Source organism: Bradysia coprophila, unplaced genomic scaffold (assembly GCF_014529535.1).
Source record: "Bradysia coprophila strain Holo2 unplaced genomic scaffold, BU_Bcop_v1 contig_151, whole genome shotgun sequence".
In the NCBI taxonomy this organism is placed as follows: domain Eukaryota; kingdom Metazoa; phylum Arthropoda; class Insecta; order Diptera; family Sciaridae; genus Bradysia; species Bradysia coprophila.
In genome coordinates, this window is record NW_023503423.1 from 8857130 (window position 1) to 8877612 (window position 20483).

The 20483-nt window shown below is 36.8% G+C and overlaps 3 protein-coding genes across 4 annotated transcripts in view; 2 read left to right on the forward strand and 1 right to left on the reverse strand.

The window, feature by feature from the left end:
- The window catches only part of LOC119074885 (flotillin-2), a 148560-nt gene that overhangs the window by 3813 nt on the left and 124264 nt on the right, over positions 1–20483 (reverse strand). The window contains exons 2-3 of one of the 2 annotated variants that reach the window (XM_037181227.1): positions 8848–9035; positions 546–654 (exon numbers count right to left, since the gene is read on the reverse strand). In XM_037181227.1, the coding sequence (XP_037037122.1) occupies positions 546–654; positions 8848–9035 (297 nt within the window). Of the gene's footprint in view, positions 1–545; positions 685–8847; positions 9036–20483 lie in introns of both variants that reach the window. The other variant, XM_037181226.1, reaches the window with a different exon arrangement.
- On the forward strand, positions 10258–15770 carry LOC119074868 (glucose dehydrogenase [FAD, quinone]). The gene is made up of 5 exons (XM_037181192.1): positions 10258–10642; positions 13222–13602; positions 13678–13848; positions 13915–14938; positions 15006–15770. The coding sequence occupies exons 2-5, from the start codon at positions 13392–13394 to the stop codon at positions 15493–15495; spliced, it is 1896 nt and encodes a 631-aa protein (XP_037037087.1). The 5' UTR covers positions 10258–10642; positions 13222–13391; the 3' UTR covers positions 15496–15770.
- LOC119074870 (glucose dehydrogenase [FAD, quinone]) lies at positions 17231–19610 on the forward strand. Its single transcript, XM_037181193.1, has 4 exons — positions 17231–17932; positions 18002–18547; positions 18630–19111; positions 19183–19610. The coding sequence occupies exons 1-4, from the start codon at positions 17440–17442 to the stop codon at positions 19552–19554; spliced, it is 1893 nt and encodes a 630-aa protein (XP_037037088.1). The 5' UTR covers positions 17231–17439; the 3' UTR covers positions 19555–19610.

Genomic DNA, 20483 nt, shown 5'->3' on the forward strand with positions numbered 1-20483 from the left:
ACAAGCAAGTATATAATCACTTTTGTTTGTATGAGTGTTTATGTCTAAATTTCACTAACGTCGACTGTAGTTTAAAAAGACCAAAATATGAAATTACCTACAACACGCGATGCCGAAAAACTGAATTTTATCTCAATTAAATTATTCAGTGGGCACAGTTCATGGTCAAAAGTCTAAACATTCATTGCATTAACAATGTCGAAATAATTCAAGTTTTTTTTACCTTATTTTGCGCATCAACGACTATACATTCTTCATTCTATTTGTCCGCGATAAGATTTCATTTAGTATTGACACAGCGAATTTTTAAAATTTTTATTTGCGGTTGAATTATTTTGTGAATTTTAAACTTGTTTTTTATGTCACGAATTACAGTCCTCAAATAGTTGAATAAAATAATTGAATTTAGATTTTAATTACAAAAATCGAATTTTACCGACGTAGAAAACAAAAGGTCAAAGGTGTGTTAAAATGTCAAAAGTCTAAGATGCGAAAGAGCACAACAGTTACATAATATCCACAAATCAACGACTTTCACCACTCACCCAAAATAGCTCTCAAATGTCCCTCCAATGTCTGGAGAATGGTTTGCTTGATTTCCTTGACCGATTTGCCCAAGAACTGTTCGCTAGCGGTACCGAGAAGCTCGTCGGCCTGATGGTGAAAATAATACACGTTCATCATCTATAAATAAAAATAAGAAAAACGCAAGGGATCAGAAACAGCATCCGGTGGGTTCACTCCAGAACCATGAAGTTGACAAATCTAAATAAAGCTTTTGTTTTGTGGAAACAAACACATAACGCCTTCCACACACGCTGAACGCATTTGAAAACCCATCAAGCAGTAAAACTCTTTTTTTTTCACTCTCTACGAATTGTTTACTTTTTTGTGGCCTACCTGCGCCTTGGTTTTGGTGGAATTGATTTGCTTTTTTTTGGAATTTGAGGAAAAGGAATTGCATTTTTCTGATTTTATTTTTTAGATTTTGTTTTTGTAAATTAAAACAATTTTTTTTAAATTTTATGTGCGAGTGAAATAATAAAATCTGAAAAAGAAAATTTTATTTCAAAATTAATAAATTAATAGACAAAGAAATATTAAATAAAGAAATAGAAAGAAAAAATATAAAAAAATAAAAGAAAAGAAAAAGAAAAAGTTATTTAAAAACTTAAATTAAAATATAATAAGAAAACGTTTCAACCATCAGTAATGCCACCAATAGATGTGAAGTTCCCAATTTTTCTTCATTGCAGAATCAAAGAACCTTACAAAAACAAGACATTTCACATTGGGTCAACCTTAGCAAATTAGCACAAATCACGGGCAATTATCTTAGGCCAAGAACAGACGAGAGATATTCAGTTGCCGAGGTGGACAATTATGCTTCGTTTTCTATCGTTTAGCATGTGGTGAAAATATGAATACAATGGAAAACGCAGCATAATTGTCCACATCGGCAACTGAAAATCGCTCGTCTGTTCTCGGCCTAGGGCCGAATTATTCTTGAAAATTAAATTAAAGGACAATTACAACCCAAATAACTTTATCAATATCTTATGTGACATCATGAATATAAATTGGATGGAAAAATGTTTTCTATTCAATACAAATTTTGCGCCAAAATATCATAAACAAACTGTTAGGTTATAGATTTGAAGCCTATCAGAAACGGCGTAATGTCTGTTATAAACAGCAACGAATTAAAATCAGCGATGTCTTACGGTTAGTGTGATCTTGTATTGTAAAACAAATGAAGTAAAATATTTTGTGTTAAGCATTATACGATACTTTTGCCAAAAGACGTAACAGATTTACTGATTGTACTGCGAAATGCTTGTTGTTTCTGAAAGGTTAATGCATTCTAATCCAACAACGGCTTTAGATCAAATATTTTCGACGAGGGATTCGATATTGTTTCTTCAAGTGGCATTACTTACAATTGGTGTAATTTATGAAGCACAACGTCTGATTCAGCGCATTGCTTTTTTAGACAAAATAATATTTTTTAAATATAATGAACATAAAAGATAAATCAACGAATCAATGAGTTAAGTGCTTTTCTAAACAAAAAATGCTGTAATGAATTTGATTTGAATGGAGGGCGTAAGCGTACATCTATAACGGATTATTGGGTGCAAACAGAAAATAAATATTGAAGTTAAGTAAACAGTATTTTCGACTAAGACTTAGCTTTGAAAAATAATGAATTTTTGCAGTTACAACATAGTACAGTCGGCGACTTTAACATAAGTGACGTATTTCGTTTCAGCTGTTTTCCAGCTGATCAACAAACAAATATGTTTTTTGTCTTTAAACGGTTTTACCATTACCGTGCACATGCATGTTCATTGACACATTTGTTTATATATGAGTGGATCAGCTGAAAAACAGCTGAAACAAAATTTGTCACCGATTTGAAAGTCACCGACTGTAGCTGATTGTTTGTGGTAGTCGATTTTGTAATGATAAATGAACACCACAAAAGACGATACTGTGTCGGTTTTCAAATTCTACTACACGAAATAATAACCTGAATCTTATCATTCACACAATGACGTAAACCTCATTTCTTTAGTGACACAATAGAGTAAAATATAAGTGGCAACAACAGTTTGCAGCAGCTATCCGTTATTAATGATAACAATACTATGTAGAGTGTTAGAGCAACGTAAGAAATTATCTCGCGCGGAGATCAATCAATCAAAAGCTAATCTATTGTGTACAAAAAATATTTGATGTTGGCGTGATAAAAAAATGGTAAACGTCATTGTGTGAATCTACGTTCAATCACAAAAAAAGCTCAATTACTTGGGACCGTTCACAGATGACGTCACGCTACTTAACAATTTCTCGAATACCCCGTTCCCTACAACGGCGTGACGTCATTTGTGAAGAGTCCCCTAGCGTTATACAACTCAAAAATTAAAATACGCCGACACAAAAATGTAATCCCTCAGTGTCACTAGCCGCTTTACTCCAGCGATTTTCAAAAGCCTTCAAGTATCGAAGTTATGTTCACAACCGGAATTCTAATTGTCGATCCTTACATTCTTACCCACCGAACTTTGAGTTCCTCATTAGGTCATTTTTGACAACCTATACCATTATTCTTATATGTTTCGAACCGTGGCTCTAAAGGGCAATGGGTTACTGATCTGTTATTCTTATCAGCTTACTAACTAATCTCAAAGCGAACACGACTCGAAACAGGCCGTATTCAATGAGATCGATGTCTACATCAATCCGGACGGAGATCTACCGGCAGAGATAAAGTCAGAGACTGACGATGAAATTGATTTTCGTCAATCTCGATTGGTTGCCCTGAAGACGGCCGAACGATTGATAGCGGAACTGCGCATTCGGCCAGGTGGCTTGGACAAAGAATCACTGCATCAACGATTGCTGAAGAATTTCGTCGATATGGCCCATCGCTCGAAGAGTTTGGTGGAAAGGGAGTTTCACCAAAATAGCATAACAAGATTAGTACAAAGAGCATCCGGGACCGATTCTAGGTATTGCTACAGCGTAAATATTACTGAAACAACGGGCTCGCAATTTACAGAAACGTGTGGCAAAACACGAGTGGAGCTTTGTAAGACGCTGAATATTTGGAAAAGTGCTGGTTACTGCTGGGTGATCTTTACATTCAATCGAACAAGACCAACATAGCAGTGGAAATATTGAACAAAGTCGTCAGCAGAACAGATCTCGTAGTAACTGTTACGAACTTCTGGGAATGACGCAGAAAAGAACAAAATCACCGATTGGCTGCAGTGAACTATGATCTGGCTTGGCTTATACGCGGAAGGAATAAGGCAGCCATTGGATACAAATTGGCACACAATAATATGAAAAGTAAACGGTATGCGGACTCAATTGATGTATGACAGCAGGTGTTAAGAACTCATCCCGACTATCCGTCGATAAAAAAGGGATGTACTGGACAAGTCCAGAACAAATTTAGAATGTTAAGATATTTTTAAACAGGAAATAAGTTTGAATTCGCTGCAAAGACCTCAATGAGACTAATTCAAAATGTTCTTGTCCCTATTCGAATGGGGACGCTACATTCCGATCCTTGTTTCCAGTGTCCAGTGTGGATATGACGGGGAGTGTAAGTCATCTTTCAGGGAAATAGGCCCGTACGCACTACGCATACAGAGAGTGGCAAGACTGTTCAATAAATTATGAACTGTAAGTTCTCGTCGAAATATGCACTTCAAACGATAATAATGTTTGGAAATCAATTGAAATTTTATTGAACAAGTCAACCATTCATTGAACGTTTACTGATTGTCTCTAACGTCCAATGGACGCTATCATAATTTTCTGCATTCAACTCACTGACCAAGATAACATTGCCCTGACTTTGATCGTCGTTGACAGCAAGATAAAAATTTGAGAAATAATTTCTGATTCGAAAGCGATCGCCGTGCACATCATCCGATTCAATATTCCATGCGTCATTCAAAATGCCATCTTTGAAGTACTTGTCGTTTTCCATTTGCACAACATACACACCGTCGTGAAGTTGACAGGGTACCGCCCGTAAAAAGTGTCCCTCAAAATTTTCATTTTTTAATGTTAACACAAACGTTTCAGTCCACGATGGTGTGCCCTGATCCATGCGGAAGTCCGCTCCGAACATCCAATTAATTTTATCCGTGTTGGTTTCAGTCACGGTTTTTATGTTAAATGAATTTTTCCCCTTAGATGTAACTTGTTCGTTCTGTTCAACGTACAAATATTCGTTGTTATAGGAGTTTCTTAGACGAAAATAATTATCCGATAAAATTCTCTGAACGATTGTGCTGTTCTTTAGTATCAAATTTCCAAGACAACTCGAAGTCGACATCAACTTCAATGCCGGTATCATCTTAAATGTGTTATTCGCATCAGCACTGTTTTCGACCAATTTATACAGTTCGGTATACGATAAACAGAATTTGTTTTTGTCAAATGGATACACATATTTCAGAATATTTGTCATATTCTCAATAGCCATACCATTGTTGTAGTAGTATTTGATTATGGAAATTGTATGTTCTGGTTTTATGATCTTAGCGTCGCGTCCTAGCAATAAATATTCTGATTCTTTGAAAATGGCACTCTTCGCTTTACCCTGCACATCACTTAAAAGTCGGATTGCATCTGCTAATATTTCACTATTATTAGCATGTCCATCCAAAAAGTACACCAGAAAATACTCCAAATCCAGCCAATCGACAACTGCTCGTAAGCTAGGTCTTTCGTAGTATGGTACGTCTGCGTCTTGTTTTCCTTTGGTATAATTTAATTGAGTAAAAATATCCCGGAAGCCATTCAACTTTGTCTCCGGCAATTTTGTTTGATTGAGAAATTCTAATAAATGCAACAATTTCAGATCTGGTTGATTCAGCACTTCTTTTACAATGTCTTGTACTAAAACGTCGTCGTTCGGTGAAATTTTCCTTAATGTTTCGATTGCTTCACTGGAATGATTTAGTTGAATTTCATTTACAGTTTGCTTAATGAAGGACTCAACCAAAACGTTATGTACAAATGCCGATGTACAGTCCAAAGTAGCGTAGCGTTGAGTTGTCTCACTGAGAATCGCCGTAGATATGGTTGTTTGATCGATAGAACGTGTCGGAACGATTGCAAACAAAAGAGCCAATGAAATCGACAACAAAAACATTGAATTTACTTTATTTCTCAATTTCCTTCAAAGAGCAAACTAATCGTAACGCAAAATGAGACTGTGGTGAATGAGTTAAAAAAGCAGAGTTCTAATTTCTAATTCTACAATCTATACGTTTATCAAAGGTCATGGCACCGTTACTTCGTCAATCACAAACATTCTATTTCATTGCGAACGTAAAGAATTCGTTGTTGTATTGAAAGTTGCCTTTTTTATGATTCCGCTTACATTACCACAGATGATGATGCCCCTTTTTCGCCAAATGGCTGTATGTCATTGGGGAAGTTGTTTACTGTTGTGACCGTTTTATGCCCTAAGACCTTTTTGGTGAAGGAAGGTGTCGTAAATTTACTGAAATAACGGGATATTGTTTGTGCCGGTTATGATGGAAATTGTCTGATAAAGGAAATGATAAATCGCAATTTCTATTGCATTTCTAATTTAATCTCTGTTGACTGTCTCTAAAGTCCAATGGACACTATCATAATTTTCTGCAGTCAATTCACCAACCAAAATTACATTGCTCTGATTCCGATTGTTGTCCATATTAACAGCCAAATAAAAATTCGAAAACTCATTTCGGATTCGAAAGCGATCGCTGTGCACATCATCAGATTCAATACTCCATGACTCATTTATCATTACATCAAAGAATTCTTTGAAGTACTTGTCGTTTTCCATTTGAACGACATACTCACCATCATGAACAAGACAAGGTACCGCCCGTAAAAAGTGTCCCTCAAAATTTTCATTTTTCAACGTTAACACAAGTTGATAGGTTGTCCAAACAGCTGTGCTACGAAATTCCGCTCTGAATTTCCAATTCATTCCTTTCGAGTTGTTTGCCGCCACCGTTTTTATCATAAATGCAGCTTTTCCTTTAGACGTGGCCTGTTCGTTTTGTTTAACGTACAAAAGTTCGTTGTTGTAAACGTTTTTTAGATGGAAGTAATTGTCTGACAAAATTTTTTGTGCAGCTGAACCGTCCCTTAGTTTTAAATTCTTGAAATTATAGCAATTCGATTGCGAGAATACCTTTAATGGTGGTATCAGTTTGAAAGTATTGTTTGCATCAACGCTATTTTCAATCAATTTAAACAGTTCCATATACGACGAACATATTATATCGCCTGGCGCGGAATGTAGTTTCGACATTTCAATTATATTCTCAATAGTTGTCCCATTGTTATAGTAAATCTGCATCATGGAGAATAAATGCTCTGAGTTTATTTTGATGATATCGTAGCCGCCGCTATTATCGTCACTGTAGTACTTCAGTGTTGTTTCACATCGACCGTTCCTACAGTCTGTTTCACTAACAACCGGTTGATGTGAGAAAAAAAACTCAAAAAGTTTTTTTCTAAAAACTGCACTTTTCACTTTACCCTGCACGTCACTTGAAAGTCGGATTGCATCTGCTAATATTTTACTATTATTGTCCTGTCCTTCCAAGAAGTACAGGAGAAAATGCTCCAAATCCATCCAATCGATAACAGTTTGCAGGCTAGGTGCATAGCTGTATGGTGGCCACTGATCAGGTTTGTCTTTGGTATTATTTAAATGAAAAAAAATATCGCGGAAGCCATTCAACTTTGTGGTTGGCAGTTTTGTTTGATTGAGAAATTCTAATAAATGCAACACTTTAACATCTGGTTGTTTAAGCGCTTCTCTTATAATTTCCTGGACAAATCGGTCGTCGTCCGATGAAATGTTGCTTATTGTTTCGATTGCTCCACTCAAATGATTTAGTTGAATTTCCCTTGCGGTTTGCTTGATGAGGGAATCGATCAATACGTCATATACAAGAGCCGACGCATGTTTTGAATTGTCGGGACTCTGAGTTGTTTCACTTTGCGTCGCCGTAAATAGCGTTGTTTCATTGGTAGATAGTGACGCACCGATTACAGACGAAAGCACCAATGAAATCGGCAACAAAAACATTGTATTTCTCTCTAATTTTATCTTTCCTCAAAAAACGAACGAATCTTAACGCTAATCAAACTAGACTGTGTTGAGTGAGTTAAAGAACAGAATTTCAATTTTATTTAAATTTTACGTTTTATCAAAGGTCAACTCTGTTCTATCATTTCCTTGACTGAAAGTCAGGGTCTTATGACAGAAAACCACTAGTCCGTTACGATAATAACTATGATTTTTTGAAAATGTTCTACATTGGCAAAAACGTTAAATACATCAGACGTTCGTAGCGCTTGTTACACTTTGTGTAAGTCATGTGTTCGTAACGTTCTTATGGGATTTTATACACGCAACTGTCAAGTTACGAATATTTGGAGTTATGAACGCATGAAAATCGAGGCCCACGTGTCATTGGGCGGCCAACAATCAATCAATTTGCTGACCATGTAAAAAGATCATAAAAATTTACTCTAAAATTTCAGTTTATTCTGACACTACTCTCTTGAACCAACCTTCCAAATGAAACATAACTCAATGAAAATTTCGATTTTTCGAACAGTCTGACAGTCTGACAGTCATTTTTTTTCTCTACTTTCCCCTCTCTCTGAAACTAACGTTACAAGTTCTATCCATCACATTCCATATAAAATTACAACTGGACAATGCGTGACAAAATTCACGTACCCAACAACAACTGCAATTATATCACTTCGTTTAAACAGCCAAGCAAAAGCAATGATTGATTTATGAAATGCATAAATGAAATCGGATACAATTATTGAATATAATATACCTCACGTATACGTGTTACATGTACTACGAGTCTAATTATTAGTAAAAAATTTTGTTTGTTTGTTCGTGAAACATTACGAGAGAAAATTGGCGATGATATCAATTTTTTTTTTGTAGAATTTTCCATCCACAGCAAGCGTATTACTAAAATACTAGAGCTAGAAAAATTAATAGAAACTCGTTTCGGAATAATTTGGTTTTTTGCTTTAAAAATTGTTTCAAAAATTTGTTCGAAATATTCAACTTATACAACAGCAACTACCTAAAATTTGAAAAAAGAAACAAATAATGTTACATGCCTATATAAAATTGGGTAAAAACTCATTACATAAATTTACCGCATGCGCAAAAATAATTTTTATTAAGAAATTTTTCTCTGGTTTTATTATGTAAAATTTGGGTAAAGAAAGTTCATAACAAGGCCCAATTATTTGGCCATTTATCCGATAGCATACCTTCATGATTTTACATTGAGCAACACCAGTTACGGTCAACGGTACACCCTGTGCGGTCTCAACACCCTCACACATCGGATTCAATGTCATCACTTCGAGTGATAGACGTTGGACATCGGTCACGAGCCACCATGCCCAAGCCCAACCGCCAACGATGGTTCGTTTTTTGGTTGAACCACAGCATCCACCTGGATTGAATAGAAAAATTACATTAAATCGTCGTCCAGTTTTCGGAATACGCAGGATCTACTCAAAAGACCCAAAAAAAATCTGTTGTCCTGTAATGCGTAAAAATTTACTTTTCACTTTCCATACGAAAAGCTTCGTTCCTAATCCTAAATGGATAGGTGTTTTGCTCACACAATGTGTTCGTCTAGGATAAGTAATTTTCAATAATCGTGGTCAAAATTAACCCTTAAGGCCCATGTACAAAAGCTACAAAGTTACCTAATTGGTGTCGCCTTAAAACCAGTGGCCTGGCCACTTTATGGAACAAACTTAATACACATGCAAATATCGTACGAAATTGGACGGGATTGCCCGACTCAACATCAACAAACAATTCCAACCACATGGAACTTTCTTACAATTTTACAGAATTTAATTTGGGTAGTTGCAGCGAGCTTGGTGCAACTATTAAGTATATAAAATCTAAACAGATCGTGAAAAATTGCAATAAAATACCACAAGATTTTCTGAAGAAAATAAAAATCAAAAATGGTTTTTACCCGCTCGTGAGACGTATCCCAAATAAGAGGAATTTGTAAGCATATATCTAGCCTACATTTAGGCGCCTAACTTTCGTCAGTGAGCGTGGTTCGGGAGTGACGTTAAGCTGGTGTTGTCAAATAATTTTCAAAAACGTTGCCTTAAGTGGATGCCTTAAGTAGGACCGGATTGACTACCAAAGTCCTTGCAGGGAAGATGTAAGGTCATAAAATTTAAAACATATCAACTCAGTTCTATCATCTACAATTGATCAGAATCACATTATCTCACACAACACACGCAACTAGACTATGCATCTTTAGTGGTAAAAAGAAGCAAACTTTTTTCGATGTAAAATACGCAAAACAGAAGCGGTAAAAAATGTGAAAAATGTTAATAATATTATCTGGAAACGTCAAGGTGAAAGAGTCTGCAATTGATCTTGAAGAAATTCCAAACTGAATCAACCATACGAGCACAACATGGTGCAAGTGGGTACACATGTAAATCTCACCATAAGATTATCTCCATCTCGTCTTGAGTGTCAAACGAAATAAATAGAAACGCGAGGCATTATACATCCATCATTGTCTTTCATGTGCGAGAAATGCTTTCTTCGATGATGTGAAAAATTGAATCATACATCGATCCAAAGGTATGGCACATATAAATATAACAAGTTTGGTGAGTAAAGTGGTGCACGATCACTGCCATCGGCATGGTGAGATTATTATATGACCGTGAAGAGTAACACTCGTCGTGGTTTTCTTTCAGTTGTTAAACGACCTCAGACATTGATGGTAAAATGCGATCAGTTCGTCATTGAAGTGAAATTTTTTCTTCTTCAATTTATTTTATGCGACTCGTTTTGTTTGACTAAGAAAAGTGCTAAATAATAACAAATGGTAGACGTGAATTAAATGTAGTTTAGTGTGTCTAACAGACTGACTGTGTTATTTAACTGTGAACGAGCAAAAAAATACGAAAAAAACGAAGAAATAAAGAGGAATTTAAAGGAAAAGTGATTCATAATTGAAAGTTTTCATCAGAAGGTGAACGATTCAATCGTCGTTTGAATAACTGCAAGGTAATGCACTCGATCTAGAGTGAAATTTTGTGAAAAGATCACTGTTCGGTTTTCGTTTCAAATTCAAGATCAATGCTGTTGCGCGTTGATTTACTTTTACTTTTATTGTGGACTAGACTACGATCACACACAGTCCAATTCGTAGACAGATTCGGTAACTGAAGAAAACTAGGACTTTTTCAAGAGATTTTTTTTTCAATTAATGGGCTGATGACTGCGTGGTCTTAGAAATTAATTAGTTTAATTAGAGATGCGATAGTTTATCTGTTGTAAACGTTAAAGCGATTGTTCGTTCAGCGAGGTTATTTTGGAAAAAACGTTATACCAACTCGGAACGAAAATAATTCTTTTATCGACGTTGTAACAACATAATCCTGTTATACAATAATACACCACTCGCTATGTGTTTTCTCACATTTCTGGCGCCGGCAAATTTTAGTATCTTACGATCATTTTGCAAATTATTTTTATATTTCAACGTTACCATTTTCGTCAAATTCTGCATAAATTTATCGATTAAAAAACCGTTCTCGCGTGTTATTACTTTAAAACATTAAATTATATTGGATAATGTATTGGTATGAAGTAATCTTGTGTCGGGAACTTTCTTCTATCAGTCAAACAACACTACCAAGAAAACCAGATTCCAGTTCTTTCTTTCTTCGTGAATTTATTCACGTAACCATGTATACATGTCTGTGTACATCTAACCGTTAAGTCTGACGATTGTTTTTATTTGTATTTATGAAATTATTTAATTTAACGACCAACTTTACAAAGAGACTTTTTTATGATCTGGCCGGTGGATTAGTTTCTGAGTTTCAGTGAGTCAGAATGTTTTGATGTTTTCTTTGGTAAGGCCCGTATGACGACACTGTCAAATCTTTTCACGAGCTACAGAGACTATTCTGTTACTATTTTCATTTATAAGTTGAGAAGGAAGTATGCGCCTTCCTTACATTTGTTAGTAGAACGTAGAAAGATTCATGTGAGAATTAGAGTAAAAGACTTTTTAAAGAAAACGCGAGGGGGTTGGAACTTTGATTAACCGCTGGTTAATCACCAGTTAAATCTTAACGGCTGGTTAATTATTTTAATCAAAAAAGTGTGCATACGAGAAATCGTGAAATCTTTGGGTTAAAAAAGAAAACGAAGAATAATTGAAAAAGTGAAAAGACGTGCGAAATATAATTGTTGTTTTGCTTTGAGCTAGTAGCTCACACAACGGACGCTCGGAACAATTTTCCATATATGAAATGACGGAATGATTTAGTAGATATAAATTCAATTTTTGGTTCGATTGGGACATTCTTCTTTACATAATATTAAATGGGCGATTCAACGAAAACAATTCGACTGAAACCATCACGTGGCTAAAGTTAAGAAGTTAAACGTACCGCAAGTTTTGTTAGTGTAATTTGGCTTGCGTTACGCATAAATATTTCAATGAAAAAAAAAACGGCTCACACACTCCACCAATCCCATTTCCAATTTGCAATCCATTTTCAATTTTGTATCACAGTTGTAATATCGTCTGACTTGCATTCGTAATGAAAAAGTAATAATTTATTTAAATTAAAACAATTTCATTTACCGTTATACGTTCAGCGAATTTAAATTGAAATAGAGATGTGTGTAGAAAAACCTTATGGTGTTCAACAAACCAGTTGAAGATTTGCATATGACTCAGTTCATGTTGATATGCTGTGGAAGCGAGATATATTGGAAATATCTTTCTTTCACTTTTTTTTTAAATCAAGGCACATGCAAAAAATGTTGAAGTCATCGTGATTCGTGAAAATAGAACTTTTTGAAACAAACCTCCTGCAGAGACTATTTTCAACTGACTCTACGTTAGCTGGTTGGGCTCCCTCAACTATGCTAAGTACTGCTGTCAAAATACTGTAAAAACGACTATTAAGTTATCGACAACGACTGCAAGAATAAACGAGAAGCCCAGACTGACATAAAAAAATGTTTAAAAAAATGTTTAAAAAAATGTTTAAAAAAATGAAGTACAAGATTTGAAATCAATCTATTGAAAATCCTTCAACCAAACGAAGTAATAGATTTTTTTAATTTTTTTTAACACAAGTAATAGATCCGATAGTAAGACTGCTGAGCAAGATTGCTCTATGTGAAAAATTTACTTATTCCAAAAGTCATAGGTCGTGTCTTAATTCCATTCATAAATTACGTAACGCTAAAATCACTCGCCTCCCCCAGACACAAATATTTTTTTTAATGCTATTGAGCTGATCTGATTACAATGGGATGGATTTTTATGAGAACGGCAACCAGAATTCAGGAATTTTTTGGAATCTAATTCCCTGAAATCCTGGTAGGTGTTTTTTTATCAATCAATTAAAAGAGAAACAGAGTCAAAAATGGTAGAATCAGCCATGACTTAAAGCTTTTTTTATTACAACCAAAGCTAACCGATAAGTGAACCTATATGTTCTTACATTCTACCGAAGTACAATAAACACACAAGAGGATAAATCCTATAACATAAGATTTATACTCATCATTCCAACTTGAACGTCAACAATCAACAAATTTGATTATTTCTATTCCAGATACTTCAACCACCTGAAACGTTACACTTTAACGTTAAACGTTCGATAAGCTCTTTTAAGCACATACAAATACGAACTCAATATGCGTCTTTGCTAAATATACAAAAGCGTACAAATATTTTGTTGTTGGGAATTAAGAAAACGTTCAGTTTTCGTAAATATAAACGGCGATGTCAGCCATCGTAGGAACAGTTAATGCGATCGGCGGAGCGGCAGTATCGGCTGCAAATAGCGTTGGATGGTTTATACCGATGTTAGTGGCAGCGGTGGCCTATTTTCAATATGAGGAACTTATGTCGCCGGAATCTAGACCTATCGACATACCATCGGAAAGTTTATACGACAAGTACGATTTTATAATAGTTGGAGCAGGGTCAGCGGGTAAGGAATTTATTTATTTATATTGTGGACGTTTTGACTCTAATGATCAAAAACTAAATTCTTATGCACTTGCAGGAGCTGTCCTTGCAAATCGTCTAACTGAAGTGGAAAATTGGAATGTTCTATTACTCGAGGCCGGTGGTGATGAAACAGAAATCTCCGATGTCCCATTAATGGCAGGTTATTTACAATTAAGTAAACTGGATTGGAAATATAAAAGTGAACCGCAAGGAACTGCATGCTTAGGTAAAGATAGAACATAAAAATTGTGTGAATTCACCTAACTAAAAGTTAGTTTTCCTCCTTTAACAGCGATGACTGGAGGTCGATGCAACTGGCCTAGAGGAAAAGTATTGGGTGGTTCGTCAGTACTGAATTACATGCTCTACTTGCGTGGTAATAAGAAAGACTATGATATTTGGGAGGCATTAGGAAATCCTGGGTGGGGTTACAGAGACGCACTCTACTACTTCAAAAAGTCGGAAGACAATACAAATCCATATTTAGCTGAAACTGCTTATCACGGTACTGGTGGATATTTAACCGTTGGTGAAGCTCCATTCCACACTCCGTTGGCCGCTGGATTTGTCGAGGCTGGTGTCGAAATGGGTTATGAAAATCAGGATTTGAACGGAGAAAAAGGAACCGGATTTATGATAGCGCAAGGAACTGTGAGACGTGGCAGTCGATGTAGTACATCGAAGGCATTTCTTCGGCCTGCTCGATTGAGAGCAAATTTACACATAGCAATGTACTCACATGTGACTCGATTGATGATCGATCCGAATACTAAGCGTGCGTTTGGCGTAGAGTTCATACGAGATCGGAAAATGCACTACATTCGAGCCACAAAAGAAGTTATTGTTTCAGCTGGTTCGATTAATTCGCCACAAATTCTAATGCTATCTGGTATCGGTCCGAAAGCTGAACTAGCCAAGCACCGAATTCCATTGATAAAAGATCTGGCAGTCGGTGAAAATTTGCAGGATCACATAGGACTGGGCGGCTTGACGTTCAAAGTGAATCAACCGATTTCGATTATTGAAAGTCGACTTCATTCCGTGTCGACAGTTTTGCAATACGCCGTTTTCGGCCAAGGACCATTGACGATATTAGGCGGTGTGGAGGGACTAGCATTTGTGAATACAAAATACGCAAATGTTACCGATGACTTTCCCGACATTGAATTTCATTTTGTGTCCGGTTCAACAAATTCGGACAATGGCAATCAGTTGAGAAAAGCGCATGGATTGACGGAACGATTTTACGAAACTGTTTACAGTGCGTTGAATGATAAGGATACATGGAGCATCATACCAATGTTGTTGCGTCCGAGGTAAGTGTGAGAGAAAGTCTGTCATTTTCGGATTGAAAATTTTCTGTTTCCTGTTTCCTGCTTACAGAAGCGTCGGTACGATCCAATTGAGAAGCAACAATCCATTCGACTATCCGTACATTTATCCCAACTACTTCAAGGACGATTTCGATATGAAAACGCTCGTCGAAGGCGTAAAAATTGCAATAGCCGTGTCTCGTACAAAGGCCATGCAGAAATACGGTTCTCAGCTTGTCGGTTACGACTTTCCCGGCTGTTCGCATATTCAAAAATTCACCGACCTGTACTGGGAGTGTATGATCAGACATTATTCCGTCACAATATATCATCCCGTCGGTACATGTAAAATGGGTCCGTACTACGATCCAACAGCGGTTGTCGATCCTCAACTACGTGTCTATGGAATCAAGGGATTACGTGTTATCGACGCAAGTATAATGCCGAAATTGGTAGGATCGAATACGAATGCTCCGGTTATTATGATTGCCGAAAAGGGCGCCGATATGATAAAGGATCACTGGGTGAAACATAATACTATGGACTGGAACAGTCTCTAGACAAATCACTTTCGGATTGTGTATGTGTGTTCGGAAATGCGTCTTTACCGATCAGAAGCGATTGATATACTTGTGATATTAAAAATACATTGACGGATGACTGATAGTTACAATTTAGTGGCTTTTGTGTACGACTTATTGTGCTGAAGACTGTACAATTCATATGGATATTTGAATGACAAAATTAGTTTTATAATTAGGCTAGAAATTGGATTTCGTCTACAAAGTGTACGCGGAGAAAGTGTTTGAAGAATTAAATTATTTTACGACAAAAACGTTTTGGTTTTCTGACATGCCTCTGGCTCGTGCTAGAAACCTCTCATTCGCTAACATTAATTTTAGCATATGCGTTAGGAAAATTTGAGAAAATCATGAAACACTTACGCCCTCAATTAAAACCGCATATGAGCGCTTATTTCTTGCTCTGCTAAAATATATTTCAACACGCGACACTGACTGCATGCTAACTAAACCCAGGCCTGAGGCCTCCTTGAGGCTTCCTTCGTCAATATTTTGTAGGCGATCGAAGTACAGCAACAGTACCTAGTTGCAGAAGGTCAACTTTTGAAATGCAAGCTTAACTACGAATTTCTTCTTTCACAAAATAACCATTACAACCATTCGCATCTCTACTAAATTTATCAGATTCTGTAATTTCACATTTCATGGCACTTTCGCGATGTAAAATACTAAATTGTTTGGTTCTGGCTATTTCGACTTCAAATTACACAAAATCTTGTTTGATACTTGTATTAAAATGGCGGTTCCTCACATCTAACAAAATGGTCGCTGACTCCAGTGCACCATTTAAGTTGATTAGTAAAATCGAATGGCACAAATTGAAATAAACAAAAAAGACCAAACACCAAGTGTTGAATGAAGTATATGTGACACGCGGGGCTAATTACTAACCGTTGCTGAGAACAGGAAAATTAAAAAAAAAATCCATTTTTTGTGTAATCTGGTGATCGAGATGCCACAATTGACTGGTACAAGTAAATAGTAGATTACGTCATTGTTTGGAATGTACTATTTTCTCGAGTGTAAGGGTAAGGCAATCACACAAGGCAAAACTTAAAATATATTTATAAGCAATTTCGCATGCTTCGAAACGCGTACTTTTCAGATTTTAAGCACTACTTTCGTCGCACTAAGCATGTAAAATCCATTACCCAACTCGGGATTAAAGTGAAAAGTCTTGTTCTCGGCTACGCCTCGGATCAACAAAATCAACACAAAAACTCTACTTTTCATCCCTGCTAAAGTAATATTATTATTATGCAGCATCATAATATGCTCAATTTGCAAACTTTAGATGCCTCTGTGGCATAAAACGTTGTATGAATCTCGGTGCAAAGTACATTATGAGGAGGCTCAAGATTTGTAAGCCTGCGGCCTCGTGTCATAATTACACATCGAGAGCCTAATACAGTACTTCGGTCATTGGGTCATTACCCCACATTTACATGAGAGTTAAAACTGAATTTCACGGAGGCTTAGAGCAAAACATCTTATATTACAGCAATGAATGATAGGTATGTCACCTGCTGATGTCACTGCTGAGTCAGCAGTGCTGATGAAGTGAGAGTTAAAATTAATAAAACAAATTTAGTAGTGAAGGTGAGCTGAGAAAAATATTTCTGAAAGGCCAGCCCTGAGATAGCTGAGTTTAATCTCAACATAAAAATGAATTTTCAAAAATGTAGTAACATACCCCTCATTTAAACGTCATCAAGCAAATAGTGAATGCGCGTTGTTATACCACGATATCGAGTAATATTTCATTAATAAATTTGCAATCGTAAACATAAAACTACGAAAAAGCTTACCTACAGTCAAAAATTCATTTAGTCTTTCCAGTGCATCAGTAGGATCAGTACTATCAGTAGCCTCTGTAACAGTTTTCAAATCGACTTATTCGTAAACTTTATCAATCCAACAATCATGTCTTCGTTACATACGTGGTTCTCAACATTACGCATTTTGGTGTCATACGGTCCTGGCTTACTTTTAATATTAATGCTCCACGAAACGATTCGATTTCAACGGCCCGACATTGTAGACAAATTGAATCGCGTTCGGAGTCGGGAAGTTGATGAAATATTCGATGTTTACGATTTTATAATAATTGGTGGTGGTTCGGCTGGTACGGTCATGGCAAATCGGTTAACAGAAATAAGTAACTGGCGTGTGTTGTTAATTGAGGCTGGTCCCGATGAATCGTATTTGTCGGAAATACCATTACTGTATCCGTCACTGCAAAAGTCACGCTTAGATTGGGAATATGAAACGGAACCGTCCGACTCGTATTGCTTAGCCATGGACAACCAGCAATGCAGTTGGCCGAGAGGTAAAGTGCTGGGAGGTTGTTCTGTATTGAATGCTATGCTGTATATTAGAGGCAATCGACGGGATTACGATCGTTGGGCAGAATTAGGTAAGCGACTTTGGAAGAGTGACTCGAAGTGAAAAGTGAAAAGTGTAAAGTGAAAATCAATTCGAACAGGAAACCCTGGATGGAATTACGAGAATGTGTTACATTATTTTAAAAAATCAGAAGACGCCCGAGAGCCGAGCATTATGAACAGTCCGTTCCATGGTACTGGTGGCTATTTAACGGTCGAATATTTCCGTCATATAACGGCATTACTCGACGTATTTTTATCAGCCGCAAGAGAATTGGGCCTGTTACATCCGAACGGAGATTTTAATGGTTTTACTCAACATGGTATTGCACGATCGCACGGAACAGTCCGCGATGGACTACGTTGTAGTGCGAGTAAAGCATTTATTCGACCGGCAGCCCACAGACCGAATCTGCATGTTATGTTGGAGACATTCGTCGAAAAAATCCTTATCAATCCGCAGACGAAAGTTGCCTACGGAGTTGTACTTTCAACAGAAGATCATCATCATCACATCGTTCACGCATCGATGGAAGTCATTTTGTCTGCTGGAGCGATAAATTCACCGCAATTATTAATGCTATCAGGCGTAGGACCCACCATTGAGCTAATGCAACACGGAATTCCAATTATATCGGATTCGCCAGGTGCTTATTTTCGCCGTCGTTATCGGATTGGGTTGAGTTTCAGATACAACCAGTTGAAATGTTAATAACTCTCTTTCGCCAGGTGTCGGTGAAAATTTACAAGATCATGTCGCATCTGGTGGCGGAACATATCTGATTCAAAATCCTGTATCTCATCAGTCGTTAAGTATTGTCATTCCGAACATATTTAATTTAGACACTTTGCGACAATTTACTAGAGATCACAACGGACCTTTGTATTCTATGCCAGCCAGTGAAGCTATGGGATTTATTAATACGAAATTTCAAGATCCTCGCGAGGATTGGCCGGATATACAACTATTTCTAGCTACTTTTGCGGAAAGTTCAGACGGTGGTGTATTCAGTCGACGTGGTGCAGGGATGTCGTTCGAGTATTATGCTCATGTATACGAACCGGTTATATTTAAGGATGCCTATATGGTCATTCCGCTCCTAATGAGGCCACGGAGTCGTGGAAAAATTATTTTGAATTCACGTAATCCTCGTGAGCATCCAGCTATTTTTGCCAACTATTTTCAGCATCCAAGGGATTTAGATGTTTTGGTAAGTGAATTAACGAAAATTAGTTCATTCGATCAATCGATCAATCAACTGTTTGTCTGATCATTCTCCAGATCGAAGGATCCAAATTCGGTTTTCAACTCGCTCATACGAAAATCATGCAAGCCTTGAACGCAACACTAATACCCACACGTATTGCCGCGTGCAAGCGAATGCCCTATTTAAGTGACGATTTTTGGCGCTGCATTGCTCGTCACTATTCACAAACGATATATCATCCCGTGGGCACGTGCAAAATGGGACCGAACAGCGATCGAATGGCGGTGGTCGATCCACGTCTGCGAGTGTATGGCGTTTATAAATTAAGAGTGGTTGATGCGAGCATAATGCCATATATTGTGACTGGCAATACAAATGCCCCGACGATAATGATTGCAGAAAAGGCAGCTGATATGATAAAAGAGGAATATTTACGCCGCGGCTAACGACTGCAATTTGTATCAGTATCGTGTTGTAGTACAAAGATGATTTTTTTTACAAATTTTTTCTGTTTTTTTTTTGCATTGCTGAATGTAGACAGAAGACGTCAATGAAATTTAGACATGAATTTGCTTCAGCTGGTTTTATCAGCACATGGTTGGTAGTTTTCAAACCGCATAAAGCACGCATTATCACTTTTGCTTAGATGAGATGACCAGCTGAAGCAAATTCATGTCTACATTTCACAGACGTCCACTGTACAACAATATTGTCAACAAAACATTGTTCTACGGCTCTAAAATGCACCGATTTTCTACTATTACATGCTTATGTACGGGAAGTGTATTTTTACTGTCACAAACAGTGCCTGCAAGTGCACTTCAACGTGCATAAGCATGTAAAATTACACAACTGAAGTACCAGATTTAATCATTTTGCAGCGATATGCATGCTGTTTCCAAAAAGGTTTTACAAAGAACCATGGCGTGATGGCAATCACTGGATCTCAGCTGTATAAAACGACCAAGCAATTGAATGATAAATTGGTTTCTCATCGTGTCCCTGTAACCCAGTTTACCGAGTATCGATTACATGTTACACATATCGCTTCTTATTTCGGTCACACGTATTTTAATAGAATAAAAAAAAATCGAATTATGTAAAGAAGCAGTAATTGAATGTTACTGTCTTGATCATACATTGTGGTGTGTGGAGGTTGTATTTCGAGTCGAAGGCGAGGAATGCATCCCACACGTCTCAACAGAAAATGTCCCAGTAAAACGTACGGTACTTTAACTAAAAATGCGAAAAATTACGCATTTTCTAGCCGCAAGTCAAAATTTGTAACATTTTTGCTAGACTCATCAACACACAAAAACCGATAACAAACGTCCATACCAGGAATATTGAGTGGAATAATAGTTAGTTTCCTGAT